We start from the raw sequence: 24,394 nt of genomic DNA on the forward strand, positions 1-24,394 counted from the left end.
TATTCCATAGACGCAATGTTACTCCATTTCCCAATGCCTATTAGAATGTCCGTACTGAATTGTTTATTTCAATATATCCACGAAATTTATCATTTAATTTAGAAAAAATCACAAATAAATTATTTAAACCATTATTTCCTTTGAGGATACGATAGCCACACCTTGAATGAAGGAAGAATGACATGACCCCCAAAATTCTTACTCTAAAATTAAGTCCTAATAGTCGTAATTCATGGTCATTCATAATCATTTCAAAAGATGCTAAAACTCAGTCGTACTTTTATTATTTAAAAATTTTATCAACTTTTTTGTGAAATTTCAGTCTTCTTGTGTGATTTATTTTTGTGTTAAAACATGTGGTCTTCTCATATCATGCATATGGTATTTATTAAAAAAGAAAGTACCCAATCAGCAAATAATTTTTAATATATTTTTCACCAATGAAGTATTATTGTAAATGGTACTCTTATGTATAGATAAATAGTGAAAGAAAGCGTCTTTATTACCAATTTTTCTCTTAATTACCGAATTCTCGATAAAGTAAAACATTGTTTTGTTAAAATTTGTCAAGTATTATTTGGTCAAATATTTGTTTCAACCTAAAACCATTGCGGTAAGTTATTGATGATGAGACTTTTGTATTAAAAACAATATAATTATAGCTAATCTACTGATATTCCATATTTTTAGGTTTGTACGGCATGGCGAGAAGTGCTGTACCAGCCAAAGTTCTGGCGCGGATTGCAACCTGTTCTGAACTATCGAGAACTAAAGACCAGCTCTGCGACTGTCCGGCTAGGAATCTACAAAAGCATCGACAGACGAGCCTTTGATTCGGTGTGTCTCTTTGGAGCAAACGATGAGGACATTTACGAGTTAATCACACAATGCCCACCCAGCCTGGCCAATCGCGTTCGACATGTTGCACTACGGTGCTCTGGTATCACAGACAAAGGCTTAGAAATTCTCGTTGGTGGTTTACCTTCCATTGTCCAGCTGGAGCTCTCCGGCTGCAATGAGGTCACTGATGCTGGACTCTGGGCAAGCCTTACTCCTCGAATTGTGTCACTGACTTTGGCGGATTGTATAAATGTTGCTGATGATACTGTCGCTGCTATAACACAACTGTTGCCTTCACTTTATGAACTGAACTTACAGGCATACCACGTGACTGATGCGGCTTTGTCTTATTTTAGTCCTCGGCAAACAACCAGTCTTTGTATTCTGAGGTTGCGCTCCTGTTGGGAGCTAACCAACCACGGCCTGCTTAACCTGGTGCACTCCCTGCCCAATTTAGTGCAATTATCTCTGTCTGGTTGCTCTAAGATTTCCGATGATGGAGTTGAGATGTTGGCAGAAAATCTCAGGCAGTTGAGATCTCTGGATCTCAGCTGGTGCCCTAGAGTGTCTGACGGTGCGCTTGAATTTATAGCATGTGATCTTAGTCAACTCGAAGAGCTAACTCTTGACAGGTAAGCCAACAAAATCCATTAGGATTTTTCTTTTTTCTTAATTGCAAATTTTTATCTTTTAAAATTATCGAAAGAATTTTTTTAAAACAAAGTTGTAAGTTCTAACTATAATAGAATTTCAGTAGTTTCATAAAATATCTTTTTTCTAGTGGTAAAAAAGGTAATATATTAATATTTATTGAATTATATAAAACGAAATTTTGTTCACCACATCATATGACTAATTTAAACAGTTTTATTAAATATCAAATAGAGGAACGGCCATGCTCTATAGCATTGAGAAAGATTTTATGAGAACTGGGTACCTGAAAGCGACGTCCTGTGTGGGTGTAGAACTTGATTGGCTGCTGAATCCTGGCATTTGTATATGCCACGATTCAGCTGACAACCAGGTTCGACACCCGTGCGTGATAACGCTTGCAGGTATCCACTTAAATCTGATCCGAAAATTGATTCACCGTGGTTATGAAACAAGCTTAATAGCTATAACGTTATCACACCATCTTATTTACATACAACTATCTGATTCCAGCAGTCTTCTTCATCACGAGTTTCAGGTACCCAATTCTGCTTGCTATAAAAATTTTGGTCATAGTTCACTATCATTGATAATTATATTTCGCACAAAACTCAAAAGTTGGAGGGTATACACGGCGATCAGAAATAAAAAGATTTTACCAAACATAAAGACTTCCTCTGCGCAACTTATGCGAGTACTTATATGTTAACTTATACGCAAGTCGACAAATTTCTTACAATATTTCCTGGCAAAAACTCTATCTTGATCCCTGCAGAGCTTATAATTGACTCGACCTATATGAACATTTAACAATGAAGTAAGATTGGGACGTCTAAATTTCGTCTCAATAGATCTAGAAACTTAGACAATTATATTTAATTCCTATATAGGCTGTACAGTGACTAATATATATAGACTGCATAAGGCAGATCAATAAGGCTGAACAATGACTATACTATACGGAATCAATTAAACAATTCTACGTAGGGTTTATTTAGGTACAATATTGGTTGATAACGTTCCTCTATCACTAATTCGGCCAAAATCCCCTAACGGCTCGAGTAATGGTAATGGATTGTGATAAAATAGCATAAAATGATTACAATATCTACATCAAACATCATTTTGAGTTTCATTAAATCTAAACCCTCACAAAATTAAAGTAAGCTGGCTGTTAGATACCTATTTACGTTTTAATTTTCAACAATTAATAATATTCCTGCAACTAGATATTTTCATGTTCTATAATATCTTCCACTTGTATTATTTACCACATCTTCGATGTCTCACATTTTTTTTTAACTCAAAAAGAATTTTTAAATATACAATGTTATATATTTTTGAATAATTTATGAACTTACAATGTCGAGCAATATGATCATCTTTAAAAATGCTGGCAAATAATCTAGGAAACGAATAAAGGTGAAAAACGACACGCCCAAAAATTCCACAAAGAAGTGGCAAACAGGTACTAGTATATTTCATTGTTAAATGTCAAAATATGTGCCAAATCCGTAGCTTAGGCAGAGAGCGTAATCTGAGTCGGCCAAACGCCTTTTCCTTGGAGAAGGTTAGAACGAGAGATGCAATTTCAACGTGGTTCGGTTGCTACGGCAACCGCATCATTTATTTTTCCAGAGGCTAAAGAAAAGACCAGCTGGCAATCTCGATATGGAATAACCTTGACCTTTGCACTCCATTTGTTCATGATTGAATTTTAGTTATTTAATCTCTTAATGCAAATACGAAATTTACTTACAAATTAAATTTTTTTAAAAAGTAACTTAAACAAAATACTTTTCTTTTCTGTTTCCCTAAGTTGTTAATTGAAAAAAGTTACATAACAATCCGTAATGAGTTTGCTTAAAGTATTTGAGCAAGATAACTCTTTAGACATTTCTAAAATATTATCTGACACAAAATATAGTAAATGACATTTTACTGATTATACTAAAATCAGCTCATTTACCATAGCAATAATCTAGTAAAACGTATCCTCTTTGATTAATGAATCGTAGGATAATCCCGTAAGGATTACGTCTTTTCCTCTTATGCGGAACACAAATAACATTATATTTATCTCTATTAATTAAAACTTCCTAATTTATAGCGATAACTTCCTAATTAATTTCTATTAATTATAACTTCCAAATGATATAACTTTAAAGTCTTCCACATGTTTTGTCCACTTGTCTCTCCACTTGTCTCTCCACATGTTTTTTAAAAGATATCCTCTGTGATATATCTTCTATATCAATGGTTCCTAAAAGGTGTTCAGCGGAACACTAGGGTTTCATAGAAATCTCATAGGGGTTCCGAGAGTTTAAATTTATTATACCGGCAATAATCTTCGAAACCTGTCGCTACATTTATGTCCAAACAGTAAACCATCATTTATTTGATTATTCTGATTATTTTTATGAAATTATTTAAGTAAAATACCAATAAAAAAAGAAATAAAAAAAATTCGTAAGAAATATTTCCTCTAATTACCTTGAACTGAATAAATAATGAAAATGATAATGCCTTTGTATTAAAAAAAATTCAGTCATTATTTCTCTTCGAACATTTCAATTCAAAGCAAAATGATCACATCCTAGAACAAAGAATTATATTTGTCTAATAACCATTGTCGGCGGTTATAAGAGTTTTTGTTTTGTTGTCAAAACTATATTTCAGCTTACTTTATTCATTTTCAGCTTGTGCATATACCAAAAACGAACTCGGAACTAGACTAGATGCCACTCCATTCCTTCGAATTCAACTGTTTGACATAAAATCTATAATTTTACGACTGTTATCGATAAAACGATTACTGAAAATTTTTTATTCTTCCTATTAAATATTATCAAAAAAAAATAATCTTTCTTTGGTTAATAATTCACGGCTACTAATTTTATTTATAAATTTGGATTTCCACCAAACCACCATTTTGGGTTCCCACATCCGAAAAAAATTGGCAACTGTTGCCTTACATCACTTATGAAACCCCTCCTCCATGTGTAATAAAATATATCCTCTGTCATAAAGGAATTATGGGATAGTTCCAAGTTAACCATGCAAATGGACTATGGATGTTTTCTTCTTATGTGTCTCACATATATTGAGCTCTCGTGTCGCTAATCTTTGCACACTTCCTCTCCACTACGATGCCAAACGATATCAATTATTAAACCTCTCAAACGCATATCTTTATCAGTAATAAATATCACATTACAAAAATACATATCACTCTTTCCTATCCACTACGAAGTCAAACGATATCAATTATTAAACTTCGCAAATGCATATCTTTATCAATAATAAATATCACATTTAAAAAATATATGTCACTCTTTCCTCTCCACTACGAAATCAAACGATATCAATTATTAAACCTCTCAAACGTATATCTTTATCAATAATAAATATCACATTTAAAAAAAATTACTCTTTCTCTCCACTACAAAGTCAAACGATATCAATTATTAACCTCTCAAACGCATATTTTTATCAATAATAAATATCTCATTTTAAAAAAATATATTACTCTTTCTCTCCATTACAAAGTCAAACGATATCAATTATTAAACCTCTCAAACGCATATCTTTATCAATAATAAATATCACATTAAAAAGATATCTATCACTCTTTACTCTCCACTACGAAGTCAAACGATATCAATTATTAAACTTCTCAAACGCATATCTTTATCAATAATAAATATCACATTTTAAAAAATCACTCTTTCTATCCACTACAAAGTCAAACGATATCAATTATTAAACCTCTCAAACGCATATATATCAATAGTCAATATCACATTTAAAAAAAGCCTATCACTCCTTCTCTCCAATACGAAGTCAAACGACATCAATTATTGAACCTCTCAAACGCATATCTTTATAAATAATAAATATCACATTCAGAAAAAATATTTATAAAAAAATTCAGCAAACTATTTGTGTATTTTTTTAACTATATGAAAAAAATTCTTGTTAATATTTAATATTTCTGATCTAGTATAGTGCTATTAATTTCATTAAAATTCAATTTTTTTTCAAGGAAAAAAATGGTTTATGTTCTTTTTATTTAATAACCATTCCTCTTTGACGATTAATGGCGGTTTCTCTTCGACGATTAATACCGATTCGTCTTGAACGATTGCTGGCGATTCCCCTTTGATGATTAATGACAAAAATTTGTAGATATTTTGAATTAAATTTTTCGACAAGATTTTAACCTTTTTATTCTTTTGAATAAATTTAATAAAAATATTCTTTAATTATTCCTTTATTTATTATAATCTTTCAACTTGACTTTTTTTAACTTAATTTGAGGTTGAAAATCACACAAGCAATCGTTATAAACATCTTTTGCACCCTATTCTATTACAAAACTATAATATCTCCAAAATTCCTTTAGAAGTTTCTTCTTTTATCATATGTAAATAACTCAAAATATACGCATAATCACTCATATTTTTCTTCCTTATTCTCATCAAAAATAACGTAAAGTAATAAGTTCTAACAAAGTAGTTCTCTCTGAATCTATAAGCTATATCATAATTACTTTTCCAATACAGTTATAACGTAGTGTTACAGTAAGCGCGTAGAAATGCACGGGTGCCAAAAATTTTTCCTTTATCCAATTCCGTATAAATGGCATCATTCATATTGTGGCCTTAAAAGGAGATAGAAAAGCAATATTTTTCGTAAAAATATGTTTTATCGCCGTTTTATATCAGCATTTCTTGCTTGGGCTGTGTCGAATGTATTTGTATATATTTTAATGAAAGTGTTACACTTCTGTTTCATCAGACATTGCATTTCAATTTGTTTTTTTATCTATAAGTTGTGATTATACTAAAATTAATCTCGAACTGTGATTTTGAAATATACGTAGTAAAATGAAATGAGTTTATCATTTTAGATAATATACTTTGTAGCTAGAATCTGAATGTGTCTCCATTTTCAAAAAGGCTTTCCTTTTTGAGAAATTTTTTTTATGGGGGAGGGGTAGAGTTATATTGAGAATCTTTTCCCTAGTGAAGAAATTAAAGAACATCTATATATTTTCAAAAAAAAAAGAAAGAGAGAGAGAGAAGGAACGAGAAAACTGTTAGAAATATTTTATATTATTAGAAGTTTCTCGAAAAATGGCTAAATAACAGCATATTTAACTTTATTTTATTTTATAACCGTCGTTGAACATCTGACCCGATTTTTGGGTTTACGACTACTAATGTTCAACTCCATAGCCTTGTAATTTTGAACTCAATCCAGAAGACAAGGGAACTCCTGGATGAAGTATTGGGAGAAATTTGCCTTCGTGGAGGACTTTTTGATGGAACTAACCCGCATTTGCGTTACATGGAGAGGAAGGCCACGTAAACCTCCCACGGTTAGCCTGAAGGCAAGGGAACTCTAACCCATGATCCGTCTACCATTGAGGATATTTCACATCAGCACTGTGGTCAGTGCAAGCCGGATGCGGAATTCGTATCGACCAGCCATCGCCGGGATTGAACCCTGGTTCACCTCATTGGAAGGCGAACGCTCTATCCCCTGTGCCATCGCGACTCAACAGCATATTTCATTGTTATTTTACCTTGATCAACCGAAACAGTCAAATTATCATATAAAGATGGTATGTCAGCTGCAAGAAAAATCGCTGATTAACTCTTTTTTATGAAGTCATTTAGATCCTTGCAGCTGGGTACATTGTTTAACTGAAAAAGCCCATGTGTCCATCACATGAACATCTAAACGGGCATTCGAATCCCAGCATTGACGCCACAATATTTCTCCCATTCATTCAACACATCAAGTGTATCCCTTGTCCAGCACTCCTCAATTGGTGACACTGGTTGATTCGAATGATCTCATTCACGCATAAATGGCAGCACCACACAGCTAGTTAGCGTAAGTCTAGACCCATCTCTCACGATAGATGGCACCACTAGATAAGCTAAATAAGTTACATTACATGGTTCATATGCCAAAACACAATTGAAACACAACCTAACTCCAATGTCCAATTATATTTCATTTTCACTATTTTGAAACCATGCTAATTGTAAATGGTTACAAAACCGCCAAGTTTTGTGTACATGGGTTTTTAACTGTACAAGTTGTAAATGATTACAAAACAGTAAAGATAAAGACATGTTCCTATTCGTAAACTTTACAATTAATTGAACGGACAGACTATTGCCGATTATTTTACCTTAATTTTGTACTCTCATACTAAATTTGCTTTCAGCAAATGAGTAAAGGTATTTATTTTTTAGGTTCATAAGCTTAGTATTTTGTTGAAGTATAATAGACAAACAACAATTGCAACATGCAAATTTTATTACCACTGACACATTACATATTGTTATGTTATTGCTAGTTTCAACCTCATTAAAGATTAATTTGCTAAGATTAAAAACACATGTGAAAACCGAGATAATTGTTTAAGAAAAAATTGATAAATAAAAGTTTTAAAAGTAGCTTTTATTTTTAAATACAAAAAAAAAAATTTAGTTCAACATAATTTTAAAAAAATAATAATAATTCATTTGTAATCATTTTATTACATTGTCAGTTCAAGTTGATTTACGTTTATATATATATATATATATATATATATATATATATATATATATATATATATATATATATATATATATATATATATCTTTTAAAAATTCGTAATTACAAGAATAGAAAGGAAGATAGAATTGAAACCGTTTCATGAATCTTCTGTTCAATATTGGTAATAAGATAAAAATTTTAACGGAGTATCGAAATTTCAAGAGATTGTACTGCGATAGGTCTCATTGCACGTAAATTACGTTTGTAGTTATCAGATGTTTGATATTTAAACTCTAACTAGGAGGCTCCGCCCCCTGTTCGCTAACGCTCGCCATCCCCCGAGAATTGCTACGCAATCCTATGTGGTTCACGCCGTGAACCATGGCTCGCTGCGCTCGCTCGCCAATGAACGCAATGTTCTAGCACAAAGACATAATATATTATCATCAAAGACATAGTATTTTATCATCAAAGACATAGTATTGTACTTATGTTGAAGAATTCTACCAATGTTCTTATTGGCTTTTAAAAAAGTATATTAGATATTTAGATTGTACATAGTGAAAAAATCAAAACATTAGCTAAATAAGAAACATATTAGCAAAATAAATTATCAAATATTGCTTCACTAATATTCCGCATTTTAAAGCGTGAAAATTCAATGCATAAATAAACGCGAAATATAAAAAAATTCAATGCATTCAATACAAACACTTAAACGTTTTTTAGACGTTTAGGTAGCTCCCAGTAGAAAAATATCAATTCAACAGCGACCTTTTAAAGCATTCTCACTTCAATTAATTAATTAATTCCTAATTGAGTTTAAATTAAATATTGTCATGTTTTTAGTGCATGAATCTGAATTGAACAACCTGATAATGCTCACTCTGGTTATTGTTATCTGGTTGCTCACTACGTGCTCTTGCGCGCCGAATCCAATCAATTAAAAATGAAAACTGTTGCCAGTGCGAGAAAAGAAATATCATCGGTTTTATTGATACATACATACATACGTACGTATTAGCGTTTTATATAATATAGATAGATGAAACATTTTTAATTAATAAATTGTTATTAAAATATTTTTAAACTATCCTACTTTTATTAGAAGCTGCAATGATAAATGCTGTTGATAATTTAAGTAAATTAAATGAAAAAGAATTAATTATAAATTTCTTTAAAAAAAAATTTAATTTAGCTTAAAAAAATCTAATGATAAGATCATAAGGTTCCTTTTTATAGGGCTAATAAATTTCCTTATTATTATATTTTGTCAATTCTTAATAGAAAATTATGCGTTTTTCATACTGTTTTGCATGGTTGTTATAAAACCCGACCGAGAGTCGCTGTGGCTCAGGGGCTAGAGCGCATGTCTCCCAATGAGATGACTCATCAAAGGCTGGTCGGTACGAATTCTGCATCGGGCTTACATCGACCACATTGTGACTTAAAAATATCCACAATGGTAGACTGGTAATGGGTTAGAGTCTCCTTGCCGTTAAGCTAACCGTCTGAGGTTTTCCTCTCCATGTAGCGTAAATGCTAGTTAATTCCATCAAAAAGTCCTCCTCGAAAGTAAATTTCTCCCAATACTTGATCCAAGAATTCCTTTGTCTTCTGTATTGGGTTCAAAATTACAAGGCTATGAACTTAAACATTAGTAGTCGTATACTCAAAATTGAGTCGACTGTTCAACAACGGTAATAAATTTCATTAAATTACCCGGCCGGACAGGTAACCCGGAACCAACTGGGTAACAAATTAAATTTCTGCCAGGTACCCGGAAACGTCCGGGTATGCAATTAAATTATTACCGGGTACCGGATTTCAGCATAATTTTAGAGCCCGGCACATCTTTTTTTTTTTTTTTAAGCCTATCTAGAGTAGTGTATAACTTGATATTTTGAAGCAAAGCTAATCTCATCTTTTCTCTTAAGTTTAAGAAACTTAAGTACGTGCCTTTCTAAATAACAGAACAAATTAAAAATTGGAATGAAAAAAAAAAAACAAAGCAAAGTTAATATTATTCCCACAAAATATTCTTTAAAATAACTACGTTTTAAGAAATAATTACCCACTTTGTCGACGTACTCAAAATGCATAAACGTATCAAAGGAAGAGGTGTATTTTGGCCAGTTGCCACTTACAAAAATAATAAAAAGTATCCTTCCCCTCAAAACCACAAGAATTAGGTAAGTTGAGATGTTTTCTCATTTTTCATGCAAATTAATTGAATAAAATGGCTGAATTATTTTACTAGTCTTTGTTCTTTTCCTGATTTATTAAAAGACATTTTCACTGAATCCAAAGAGCTTAATTTTTACATCTCTCTAAAAGAAAAAAAATTATTTCCGAGATATTAGGTTTAAAAGAAAACCGAAGATTCTCAAATTTTGCAGAATTTATTTTACTGATAAAAGTTTTAAATTTAAAAAATATTTAAAAAATTTAAGTTTATTAAAACTAATTTTAAGAACGCTAAACAGAATAATTGTAAGGAATGTTTAATTAGATAAATTCGTAAAACTAATTTAGAGTTGTTTTAAAAAGACTGAGCAGAATTATAATCATTTTGCGTAAGCTGTTATCGGACCAATTTACAAATGCATGCTGAAAAACAGCCTAACGGACTCTTGAATTTGTGACGTCATTCTGACTTAGCTCTTCAATAAACTTTCTATCACTGGTTAGGAGCCGTGAAGGCTCAGGGACAGAGTGCTGGCCACCAGGTGAGGTGTCAAGGTTCGAAACCCAGCGTTGGCTGATCGATACGAGTTCTGCCCCCGGCTAGCACCAACCACATTACTCATGTAAAATATCCTCTATCGTAGACAGATCATGGGTTAGAATTCACTTTCTTTCCTTCTATCTGGCTAACCATGGGAGGTATTCGTAGTTTTCTTCTCTGTGTAACGCAAATGCGGGTTAATTCCATCAAAATGTCCTCTAAAAAGCTAGTTTGTTCCAATGCTTGATGCAGAAGTTCCCTTTTTATTTTATTTTATAACCGTCGTTGAACAGCCGACCCAATTTTATGGGTTTGCTACTACTAATGTTCAACTCCGTAGACTTGTAATTTTGAACCCAATCCAGAAGACAAGGGAACTCCTGGATCATGTATTGGGAGAAAATTACCTTCGTGAAGGACTTTTTGATGGAACTAACCAGCATTTGCGTTACATGGGGAGAACCACGAGAACCTCCTACGGTTAGCCTGACGGCAGGGGGACTCTGACCCATGATCCGTCTAGCACTGAGGATATTTCACGTCAGCACTGTGGTCGGTGCAAGCCGGATGCGGAATTCATATTGACTGGGATTCGAACCCGATTCGCCGTATTGGAAGGCGAACGCTCTAACCCCTGAGCCATCGCGGCTCCCAGGAGTTCTTTTGTCTTCTGGGTTGGGTTCAAAATTACAAAGCTACGGAGTTTAACATTGATGGTCGTACATTCAAAATTGGGTCGACTGTTTAACGCCCGTTGTAAAATAAAGAAATATTAACTTTATTAATTTGTGCATATTTCAATGAACTTTCTAATTGAAAATGTATCGTAAACATTCACAGAACTTTAAAAGGGGAAATTAACCCACTTTATTTTCATTCTACGGGGTAAGCATATAGAATGGAAAGAATGTCGATCAAATTTAATAACTTAAGATTGAATGAGTTGATTCAACAATTAAAGGAACTATAGAATGGTGAGAAATGGCATGCTCCCTTATGCTATGGTCTGTCGTCGATTCTTTCTTCATTGCTGGTTTGAAAAAAATTGATGAATGATAGATTTTTTTAAGTTTAGGACAATTGATTAGTTTACCTTTAGAATAACGTCTGCGATAACTGAACAGAAAAACTGTGAACAACTCCTGTGAGAGGTATGCTTAGAATTTGGAAAGCACGGCAATAACAGTTTGACCTCAGAATCAATTCAAACTCTAGTATCCTCATATTAACTGTCTATGGTCGCATAAAGTTTATACATGCACTATCTGCTAAAAAGTATTCAGACACCAACCTAAAGAACCTTATGTAGGGGTATTTTCTTGGTTTGGCCTGATTTCTTTACTTCTTGAGGGGTTTTTTCCTTAATTTTATTTTATATAACCAGCGTTGAACGGCCGACCCAATTTTGAGTTTACGAGTATCAATGTTCATCTCTATCCTTGTAATTTTGAACCCAGTCCAGGGGACAAAAGGACTCCTGGAACAAGAATTGGGTCAAATTAGATATAAGAGAGGGCTTTTTTGATGGAACTGACCTTCATTTGCTTTATATGGAGTGGAAAACCATGCAAACCTCCCACGGTTAGTCCAATGGCAAGGAGATTCCAATCCATGATAATTCTTGTGGTTTTAAACATGAAGTCTGAAATGTATCTGGACAATTCTGCTGACAGTTTTTTTTTTTCGGAAAAAACAATACATCTCATTTTTATGAGGAAAATAGTCTTGGAAAGAATTAGAAGAATTGGTTTTAGTAAGTTATGTGCCAACTTCTAACTGCACAATAAATAAGTGGCATCGACTTTCCATGCTACCAATTAATTTTTCCTTCATCAAAACTGTGAGCATATAGACTAGACACGAAGTAACTCTTGCCCCAACTCGTGTTATGACCCTGGAGGAGGACTCAAAGCAGAGAATTCTTATAGTTCGGACCAAATATTTTCTGTCGGATGCATCTCTAGAATATCCAACAGGTAGAATATTTATAATCCAGGAAATTCACGACGTGATAAAACTTTAACGCTGCTTTCTTTCCTCTATTAAAAGAGCATCAGAACCAACTGAATCACTAAAAAATTCGAACTCAGAGCTAGCTCTAAGGACACTATATTCAATATGCTATACTCAAACTAGTAACACTAACTCTTTCAGATATACAGGCGACATCCAACATGATGCCATCTTAGACAATCAAACGTCCCACAGTGAACTAATCAGACACGGTTTCCAGTACCAAAGTCAAGCATTACTGGCAGTAAGAGGATGGGTGACCACCTTGAATAGCCAGCGCAGGGATCAAGAATGTGTGTCATTGGTCCTCGTTAAACTGTTTTACCTTGAATTACTCGACTTCGCGTGCAGGTCAACGGGGCTATCCAAAACGGGTGAGCCATCCTCTATACATAGGATTAAAATTCTGATGGCATGTTTTCGGATCATCCTCAGGGATAGTTCCCAGACCGTCGCCAATAGCCCATTGTGCAACTCTAGTGCGACGCAAATAAAGTACCTGCATATCTAAAACAGCGGTTCTCAAATGATGTTCCGCGGAACCCTAGGGTTACGTGAAGAGGTAAACGGGTTCCGAGACTTGTTTTTAAAAAAATTTAGCGATTTTGAAACCTGTAATTATGTTCAAATTAAATCAATACCCATTATTTACTTAATATTTTGGTTGTCTTTACGATATAATTTAAAGCAAAATGTAAATAAGAAGGAAAAAAAAATAACACATTTTTGGGAAAAAATTTATAAATTTTCAAATAACAATGTATTGATTAAACTATAAAAAGGGCATGCATTTATAAAATATTGCTTTAACACTTCTCATTGCGCGTTTTAAATGAAATAACTAGATTGTTAATAAAGAAATATGTTTCCCTATTAACCATTTTCAACGTTTATAGCCATTCCATAGCCAACGTTAATAAACATTTTCAACTTTTTAGCTTTTATTTCAACGAAAACTATAATCCGGCTTATTTTATTCATTTTCAGCTTATGTTTATAGATCAAAAAAAAAAAATTCAGCTCCAGGACTGCGATTTCAATTGTCAGATATAAGACCTAATTTAAAATTTTTGATGATATTAGAACGTAGATAAAATGACGTTATTCTTATTAAATATTTTCAAAATATAAAGTCTGTCTATCATTGGTTAATACTTTCTATGTACTTTAGTTATGAAGTAGAGTTAGCGTCGAAAGAATTTTGATCATTTAGGGTTCCATTGCCGAAGAAAATTGGGAACCGCTGTCCTAGACAATCAAATTTTCGCTTCCATTATGGCAATTTCCTGGAATTTTCTACATAATCTTCATTTTCAAATTTCCCGGAAATTGGAGATTATGTAGAATATTCCTGGTTGATAGTTTTGTTTTGGAGTCAAGTATCTTTTACCTGCCCTCTAATGTCAGAGAATCAGTCATAATAGAAGTATAGAGAAAGCATTATGTATGCACAGCAGAGAGAATGTTTAGATCTACCTTAGCAGACAATTTGCCGCTTCCGAGTCCTTATCATGATCATTACATGAGTTGGATGAAAGGGTTACATACTGCCTGATCTTCGCATCCCATTTTAGTGTCCGAAAATTTAATAAGCAGCATGAAAAGTCGAAGTCACCACACCAGTGTGTCACAGTTAAGGGTAGAACAGTCAGTTCTAATTCTTCGTCGACAGTTTTTTTATATATATATATACAAAACTTTGATTCATTGTTTTCTTTGAGAAGATTTTTCTGCTAAGCTTTAAATTATGCTTGTGTCATGCAAATTTCTATATTGTTTTCAATGAAGAAATTTTTAGAATACATTTCGTTCGAATTTCTTGTTTCCATGTTTATTCAAGACAAACAGGAAACAGGATATACCGTAACTTTTGGAGAGCTATATTTAGATTCAAGAAACTAAAACCAATTGCAATATTTAACGAATTACATTCAATAAACATCAAAAAGTATAATGTTCTTAAAACTTTCAAAACTTTAGCTTCTCGTGGCAACGGCAGTCTTCTCCTTCTCCATTCATAGGAATTCTTTTTCGTTTTTTGTTGATTCTGATCTTGACTGAGAAACTTTGATGAATGGACAGTTTATTAGACAAAAGTGATTCTTTAAATGTCGCAATCGATGGACCGTCGGGGGTGGATGATATGGCGCCCCTGAGTCGACCTCCTTTTCTTTGGGACGCGCCGCCGCCCTATCTTGTTTCTATAGCAACTGTGTTTCGATCCTTCTTGCTCCTCAGCGATTTATTTTGGTGAATACTTTCTTTTCACGGTCATTCTTCACTCATTCAATTAACCGGTCACCTCCCCTTCAAAGATTACTCCTCCCCCCTTCCCTAACACCCAGGCGAATCTTAAGAAAATTATCCGCCTAAGGTTTCATTCGACTTGATTGGAGATAGATTAAGTAACATGGAGATGAGGTTTGGAACATTTATTTTTAGCTCCAAAGAAGAAAAAAAAGGACGAAACTTGTTCTTGTAATTTTTAGTAATTTTATTATAAAATTCTAAGAAGAGTTATAATCCTATTGCTTCCTAATTAACTACGATGTATGCATCAAATTTGATTAGCAATTTCTGTTTTTTATAGTTGCGCACTAACATACTCACAATAATTTTTTTTAAAAATAGATAAAGCAAAAAAAGTGCACAGAGACGATGTAAGGCATTAAACCCAATCACCTCGGTTTACAAGTGACGCTTTTTGTGTATTTTATTTTATTTACTTATTTATTTATTTATTTGAATGAACAGTCCATTGTGTGAGTTAGTTTGTATTGTAGTTTTTAACTTTAACGATTTTAATAATTGCAAACGTCTAAGTCAAATTTCTATTTAAAAATTTCACTTTCCAATTGACAATATTATTTTTTAAATTACTTACTCCTCTCTGCGTGAAAATTCGAGGCAGCTATCTATATGCATTTTCGATGATAGTAAAAAAAATTGAGTTTTAATTATGAACTCCATTTGGAAAATGTAATTTATTGCCTGCGTTTTCAGAGAGGTGTTCAAAGAAATTAATAAATGTTTTCAAGCTTATTTACTTACGTTCTACGCATTACACATATTTGTATGTACATTTATGTACTTATCACATTGAAAAGTTTATTTTATTTTAAGAAGCATCAAATAATGGACACACATGCTTATAATTTAATATTAATAATTTCTAATTGTGATTAGAAATTATGGAATTTAAACGACGTGTTTTATAATTTCTAACTGTGATTAGAAATTATTCAATTTCCATTTTCCGGGAAACCATTCATTTTCTTGAAAAAAAGTTCTTTAAAGAACTTTTTGCAATGGTATGTTGCAATCGTAAAATTGTTCTTATTTCTATATGTAAGAAGTTTCTCGTGCTTCAACGTTTCCTACGGCTGATGAGTTTGTTTAGAATTTCATATTTTTATAAATTTCGAATAATATATTTAATAGTTTATAAAAAACTAAAAGGAAAACTTGATATACAGTTATTTATTTATAAATGATATGGTATTTTTAGATGCGTCTTTGGTATGTTACAATCGTAAAATTGTCCTTATTTCTAAATTTAAGAAGTTTTACGTGCTTCTTTATTTCCTGTGGTTGATGAGCTTGTTTTAGAACTTCATATTTTTATAAATTTCGGAAAATTTCATTTATTTATAAAACATGTGGTATTTTCAGGTACTTCTTTCGTATTTCGGTACTAAATGTAAGAGGTTTTTAGTGGTTTTGCTTTTCATTTTTATAAATTTCAAAGAATACATTCAATAGTTTAAAAAAGCAAGAAGGAAAATTTTATTAGTTTCTTTATTTATGAAACATATAGTATTTTCAGAAACTTCTTCATTTGTACTTTACAATCATAAAATTGTTATTATCTCCAAATTTAAGAAGTTTCTCATACTTCTACGTTTCATTTTTATAAATTTTTAAGAATATATTTTATAGTTTAAAAAAGTAAAAAGGAAAATTTTATTTATTTATAAAACATAAAGTAATTTCAGATACTTCTTTGGCACGTCACAATCGCAAAATTGTCTTTATTTCTAAATATAAAAAGTTTATCGTATTTCCTGCGGTTGATGAACTCGTTTGGAACTTTATATTTTTCTAAATTTCGAAAAATATATTTCGCAATGAGAAAAAAAAAATTTTTTTTCTTTATTTATAAAACAAGTGGAATTTTCACATACTTCTTTGGTAAGTAACAATCGTAACTTATCTTATTTATTTCCAAATTTAAGAAGTTTCTCGTGCTTTTGCATTTCTATTTTATAAATTTCGCAGAACTTATTTTAATGTGAAAAAAACAAAGTTTTTTCCTTTTATTAATTTATAAAACATATGGTATTTTTACATACTTCTTTAGTACGTTACAATCGTAAAATTGTCATTATTTCTAAATTTATGAAGTTTCTCGTGCTTCTGTATTTCATTTATTTCATTTTCATGAATTTCGAAGAATATAATTTTCATAGTTTAAAAAACAAAACAAAAAGGTAAGTTTTATTTACTTATAAAACGTACGGTATTTTCAGGTACACCAGTACGTTACAATAGTAATATTCTCCTTAACTCCAAATTTAAGAAGTTTCTCGTGCTTCTGTATTTCCTGCGGTTGATGAACTTGTTTAGAACTTCATATTTTTACAAATTTTTGAAAAATATATTTTATAGTTTAAAAAAAAGGAAAAGTTTTATTCTTTTATTTATTTATAAAACATATGCCTCTCGTCCTTTTATTTACACGGTTCGTTTTATGCTTCAAATTCTGGCACGGTTCCTATGTAAGCAACACTTATGGCTGAACTCGCATGAATGGTTGCCAAATAAATAACCACTGACCAAATAACGAACAAAACTATTCTGTTTCACAATGAAATAAAAAAAGAATCGCATAATTTAGAGAATGACGCCTAGAATCAGAAGTTGTAAAAATGAAGCTAGATGAAATATTTATTTTCATGTACTGTCCGCGAAATAAGAAATGAATCTCCCTTGAATAATACTATAATTTTCAGGTACTAGTTATGAAATGACACATAAAAAATTTCTAAATTAGAGTTGTCAAAAACTCTTCTTAGAAAAAACAGTGTAACTTTGAACCGAACAGTAACTTAAGCAAATTCAGACGATAGTTAAGTAATTAAAATTTATGATTTCATACTGTACAACCTGCATCGCCTTGAATAATGCTCTAATTCTCTAATTTTCAGGTACTAGTTATGAAATGAAGCGTAAAAAATTTCAAAATTAGAGTTGTCAAAAACTCTTCTTAAAAAAAAAGTTTAACTTTGAACCGTAATAACGGTAAATTAAACAAATTCAGACGATAGTTAAGTAATTACAATTCATGATTTCGTATTGTGCAACTTGCATCGTCGATAATGCAATTATCTATCAACTCATAAAAGTGAAATTAAAATCATAAAAGTTTTGACGATATTGACAGAATAAGGGTGAAAAATATAGGTTCTATGAGAACGTGATTGAAATTTGTAAATTCGGAAATGCAGCACTTTATTAGTACTTGTAACTCTTTCCAAAAAATCTAATTTCACAAAAACGCAATAAAAGTTTCCATCAAATGCTAAAAATAAAAATTTTGGAAAACCAAAATTGGAGATAAGATGTTCCTTCTTAAAACTACTGGATATGTAAGAAAAGTTGACTTTACTTGTATGGTTCCATAACAGTATAAGTACGTCCCAATCTCAAAAAGTTAAATCATAACATGACAGCACAGGTGAATCTAACGTTCAAATTACTATTGCCATCGCTACTTTATAATAACTTCGTTAAATGGCGAACTTATATTGTCTTCTAAAATTTAATATTTGAAAATACTTTATGAAAACATTCGAATGGAAAAAAATTTATCTAAATATACGGTTACTTTTAACTTTAAATTTTTAAAACTTGTTCTAAAAATTGTTAATTTTCTCTAAGTTCATTTAAACTTTCCATTCAATCAGCAGTGATTGAACCATTTCATTCACGTGTTCTTACACCCCTGTTCCACGTGACATTTTCTTCAACTTTCAAAACTTCTGGTAGAAGTTTTGTTCGCAAAACTTTTCCATATGTCTGCACACCATTCGTCTCTACCAAATCAACGCTCCAAGTTTTTTCACCACTTCAGAACAAAGTTTTAAAAGTTTTCTTTTTTTAAAAAAAATGAATAAACAAACAAATAACCACGGTCAACCGAATCGGAGTCAAAACCAATCGATTTATCGTCCTTTGACGTCAGGAAGTTGGAATCGATGAATTCTGACGTCATACTAGTATTCAGTGACGTCAGAAGTTCCAAACAAGGTCGTTCAGTTCTACTTTGTGAATGCCCTCTGACGTCACAACGGTATGTTATCGTGACTTGCTCTTGAAATAAAGGGGAAGGGGTGAGAAAATAGTGAAATATGAGCATTCAGATTTTAACAATGAAATTCCTGGCGCCATTTTGTAAAAAAATAATTCAAACATTCTGAAAGTTCATTCAAGAATTTTAGTCCGCTTTAATAAAGTTTTAATTCATAATATATATTTTTTTAATGTTTTAATTAACTGTTGAGGGCAAAATCAACCTTTAAATAGTCTTATATTTGTAAATAAAAAATCTTTCATCTACAAATTTCCGGTCGGATGCATATATTCTACTCCATATTCCTTTTAATCTCGCTTCAACAAATAAAAAAATTGAGTATATTCATTCGTCAACAATGAACAGCGACAACAGTATCTGAAAAATTCTTTTAAAAAAATTATCATATTCTTTCAAATGATCAATAAGCACGAACTCACAATAATACTGTATAAATTATTTACAAAAATATGTGAGAAACGGGCATTTTTTTCCAAACACATTATGAGACATACCTTGTTTTGTGGAATCATGTTAGGACTCACGTACTCGTATACCCGCTTTCGAAACAAATCAGGTTAAAAATGTAATGATGGTGTCAAATAATTATATTTACTTTGAATGGATCTTATTTGTCGAGCATCATTGAAAATATCAAGTTCCTGCGAGCCCCTAGCCAAGATGATTCCTGGTAGAACTGCTGCGGCCTACCTAACTGCCATTATGCTGACCCCCTTCAAAAGATTTTCCATTAAAATAAAATGTTTAATATAAATGACACCACTATTTTGGCCACACTTTATCAAATATTAACTAGGAAAATTCCCAAAGGCTATAAAAAAGTTAGAGCCTTTTGAATCTTTTGATATTATTAAGGGCTATTATTTTTCATGTTTGACTAGTGCTTATGTTTCACTAGTGGTTATGTTTGTTTTTATGTTTATGTTTAAGGGCTATTATTTTTTATGTTTATTATGTTATGTTATGATTTGCTTAGCTGTGTTTTGGGCTAATTTCGGTGCTTTTTTTACACTACTAAGTTATTGTACTGGACATTAGACAGTGGATTTTCCGAACTCTGTAAGAACTGCCGTATCGATTTTACGCTAAATAACAATCCGATTTCAGCTGTGATACACATTGTTTGCTTCCAATTTCATCTGTATATATATCCGTAATGAAGATATGAATTGCTTTAGAAAAATTTAAAATGTTGATAACGTATATGATTCGAAACAGTAAATTAAAAGAAAAAAAATACCCGGTTGATCTCTAAAGATTTCATCATAATCGAAGCAACTGGGTAACTTGCAATGAGTCAGGTGATTGCGTCTAATCACGTGGTTGTGCATGGCAAATTAACGTTACAACTTTGATGCTTTATTACCAAGGAATACACATTAATGTAGTTTTCAGTGCTTTTAAAAAATCTAACCGATAATACAGACTGCGAGATAAGTTTTATCAAGAATTTAAATAAATGAGAAATCGACGATTGCAATATTTTTCAATGTGTATACATACTCTTACTATGTTGGTGTATATATATAATATGTATCATACATTTATTTTTGCAAATTCAAGGGAAAATATTAATAAACGTCGAATTTCAAGGTTAAGCCTTAGCTTAGACAGCACATACAAATTTAACTCACCCTAACAACAAAGATGCATTAATTTAAATCATCTCTTTATTACCAAAAAAATTTGAATCAATCCTATTTGAATTTATTCATTAACAAACTACAATTAGAAATACAAGCATTTTTTGGACACTTGACAAAGAGGCAGAATAATAACTTTAAACGGAAAAAAGATTATTAATTTCCATAATTTTTATTCATTTATTCATATGAAGCCCCATTATTCTAGTTTGTGTTCTCTAAGAAAAAGAAGAAAATGAATACATTTGGAAGACTCGGGTACCTTATAATAATGTATCATGCTCATTTTTCTTTATCAATAAGAATAATTTTAAATAAAAGAGCTTATTTAATTATTCCAAGCATGGAATTTCGGTAGAACTTTGTTTCACATATACAATTCCCTAGTTCAATTTGGTGCAATAAAATGGCAGAAAAAGAATTTCAAATTACTGCGACCTTTGGCAATCCTTTCTATTCCCTTCTTCAACTTGGCGCAATTAAATGGGAGATAAAGTATTGCCAAATAAATGTGACCTCTAGCAACCCTTTCTATTGTTTTCTTCAATGTAGGGGGCTTGTGCTTACCTATCAATTCCAACTTTTTCATTAATAATTTTAAATGCGTGACTTATTTTTGACCAACTTCGCGATCTCAAACTTCACCATTTTCCAAAATTTTTTTATCATTGGTAATCCGATATTGAACACGTACATTACGATAAAATAAAATATCTTGTTCTATGCTTTCAAACTCTGCATTTATTCAACTTCTGCTCTATTAATTTAATTTTTGTATAATATGTAATTTGAATAGTTTATATTGAAAGCAAAGCTACAATTTTGAGATTCCACTAGATAAAGATACCTTAAGGAATGATATGCACTGACAACCATATTTGAAGGCAAACCAGTGGCCTGGTTTAGGTCACAACCAATCATAGAATGTTATCTGTACGTCGTTCGTAACTCTAACACTACGTTAGATTAATCACAGACAAATATATAAAAGAGTTTTTAGTCTAATGCTAAAGCATATAAAAAAAACGGTGCGTTTTATTTGTTATTATTTTTTTATCAATGCGCAGCAAAATAGCAACAATCTGGTCCAAGCGATTTAAGCACGATGCTACGTAAAAAATATTAACTATCAGTGAGATTGATGATTTGATGGGGTTTAATCGTTTTCTTTTATTATTTTTAATTGAATTTATTAAGTTCATTTATAATCGTTTGGTCGTTTGTTTTATTTTAGTTCTGTGAAATGCTGTTAACTCGTTAAGGATGTCGTTTGTTAATGAAAACAAAAATACATTTTGCAAAATAAATTACGATTTATTTTAAATATTTTTATTTCTCATCATTTTTCTTCTTATATTTATTTCAATGTTGAATTTAATTCATATTAACAGGAAGGGAATGCACGATTAATCCTTTTAATTAAACTAATGAAAGAATAAATATGGAAAAGCGTAATGAATGTAATTTTTTTTCCCTGTATACAGAATTTATTATATAAAAGAATATAAGTAGATAACAGTAAATAAAAATGTGAAAGAAATACATTTTACGTTTTATAGAACTAAGATGGAAAATAAAAGATTTAAATTTGATCAGACAATTTTATGTTTCAACATAAATTCTCAATTACAAAATATTTATTAAAAAAAAAAGCAAACCTAAATTCACGCAATCCAATCTTAATTCAATAATTTTGATTGAAATAATGCATAAAAACTGAATTTTAAAACAATAAATCCCAAAGAATTATTATTCATTCATGCGATAAAAATAATCGAAAAGGAGAGGAGAAAAGAAATATGACAAAGACGCGACATAATATAACATAGAGTGTTAACTATTCATATCTACTGAATTAACAAACCGTTTCCGTAAAGTATTGCTAGATGGCGTTGTAGGCAGGTGGGTCAGGAGAAACTTCAAGAAAAGAGTCGTTATGACATCAGACTGGATCGTCGTTAAATATTATAGTTCATGATGCATAGAATCTAGTACGTTAGAAGTAAATATTTTCGTATTGTGAATCAGAAGTTATTTCCGCTGTTTAACTTTCGCTTATACTACAATGGATGATTTTATAACCGTCGTTGAATATTGATTTTATGACCGTCGACCCAATTTTATGGTTTTACGATTACTAATGTTCCTTGTAATTTTGAGCCCAATCCAGAAGACAAAGGAACTCCTGGATCGAGTATTGGGAGAAATTTGCCTTCGTGTAGGACCTTTTGATGGAGCTAACCCGCATTTGCGTTACATGGAGAGGAAGACCACGAGAATCTCTCACGGTTAGCCTGACGCAAGGAGACTCTAACCTATGATCCGTGAATCACGTTTCAATAACCAATCAGGATCGAGATACCTGCACTACGTCACTTGCAGGTATCTCGATTCTGATGGTGTCGAACCTGATTGGCTTCTGAATCGACAAATGCTGCAATTTACCCACGATGACGTCACGTGTAGGCATCCAGTTTAACCACTCAATAATGATTTTGGGTTGTGGAAAACAAAAACAGTCAGAAATTACTTTTCCGAAGCACCCGTGCACGCTATGTAACGTATTTTCCAAACACTTTATTTCAAATATACAATTTGTTTTTGTAAGAAAATGTGCGTGATCAACTTTTGCACTTACTCCTCTCTGAAATAATGCGAAAGAAAATATCCAATTTTGTTCAAATCTTTAAGTCACGCTTTCAACTTTACGTGCTATCTTCGTGCGTTATTACTTTTACGTAGAAAGAAAAACTTTTTATAAGTAAAACTCAAAATCTCGTGCTTTCTTTCTTTCAAGTAATTCGTTTATATGGTGATATAAACATGTCTCAGTCACTTTCAAGGGAAAAATATATATATTTCAAAATAGTAAAAATATGTGTAAGATGCAATAATTGATGCAATTAAATAGTTTAAAATTATAATTAAAATAACGGGCAATGTATTAAAATGAAGAATTTTTATTAATTTTGAACGGGTTTGTCAATTTTGAAATCTGTAATCTTTTCCAAATTTAATATTACTGAATTAATTTAGTTTTATTATGATTAATCAATTTTCAATACAGAATGATAAAATGTTTCAAAATTTAAACGAATTCATTAATCTCTTTAGTCAAGAAAATGATACAAACCATTTACTTTAAATATAACAACATTATAATACAAATGTTATAAAACAATTCACAATTATTACATCACCCGGTATACATTTATCCTGTGTATTTCCCACACTTATGTATTTTATAATGTTAATGGCCATTGCCCGGTGTTCCTTACACTTATGTTTTTAATGTTAATGTTGAAAGCCATTGCCCGGTATTTCTGATCTTTTTCTAAGGTTAAGGATCTGTGCCCAATATTCTCTATATTACACATTTCCTAATTTATTCAAATGGTGAAATTGATAATCATCCGCAGATTTTTTTTAAATGCTTAATCCAACTATTTTGAAAAAAGATAATATATAATTGAATTAAGCAACTTAGAAACTGTCAGGAAACAATTTGAACTCGCGTTGTCATCAGATACGTTGCTCCAGTATAGATATAAGAGCTCAAGCTAGTCGGGAAGCGATTTTCCAATC

At 31.5% G+C, this 24,394-nt stretch overlaps 1 protein-coding gene across 2 annotated transcripts in view; it reads left to right on the plus strand.

Annotated features, from left to right (window-relative positions):
- LOC107452733 (F-box/LRR-repeat protein 16) overlaps positions 1 to 24,394 on the plus strand; it is a 70,745-nt gene that overhangs the window by 23,305 nt on the left and 23,046 nt on the right. Inside the window, exons 2-3 of one of the 2 annotated variants that reach the window (XM_071177687.2) lie at positions 691 to 1,472; positions 4,191 to 4,344. In XM_071177687.2, the coding sequence (XP_071033788.2) occupies positions 691 to 1,472; positions 4,191 to 4,224 (816 nt within the window). In that variant the 3' untranslated portion in view covers positions 4,225 to 4,344. Of the gene's footprint in view, positions 1 to 690; positions 1,473 to 4,190; positions 4,345 to 24,394 lie in introns of those variants that run through there. The other variant, XM_071177686.2, reaches the window with a different exon arrangement.

This window comes from Parasteatoda tepidariorum, chromosome 2 (assembly GCF_982258835.1).
Source record: "Parasteatoda tepidariorum strain Cologne lab strain chromosome 2, Ptep-v5.0, whole genome shotgun sequence".
NCBI lineage: Eukaryota > Metazoa > Arthropoda > Arachnida > Araneae > Theridiidae > Parasteatoda > Parasteatoda tepidariorum.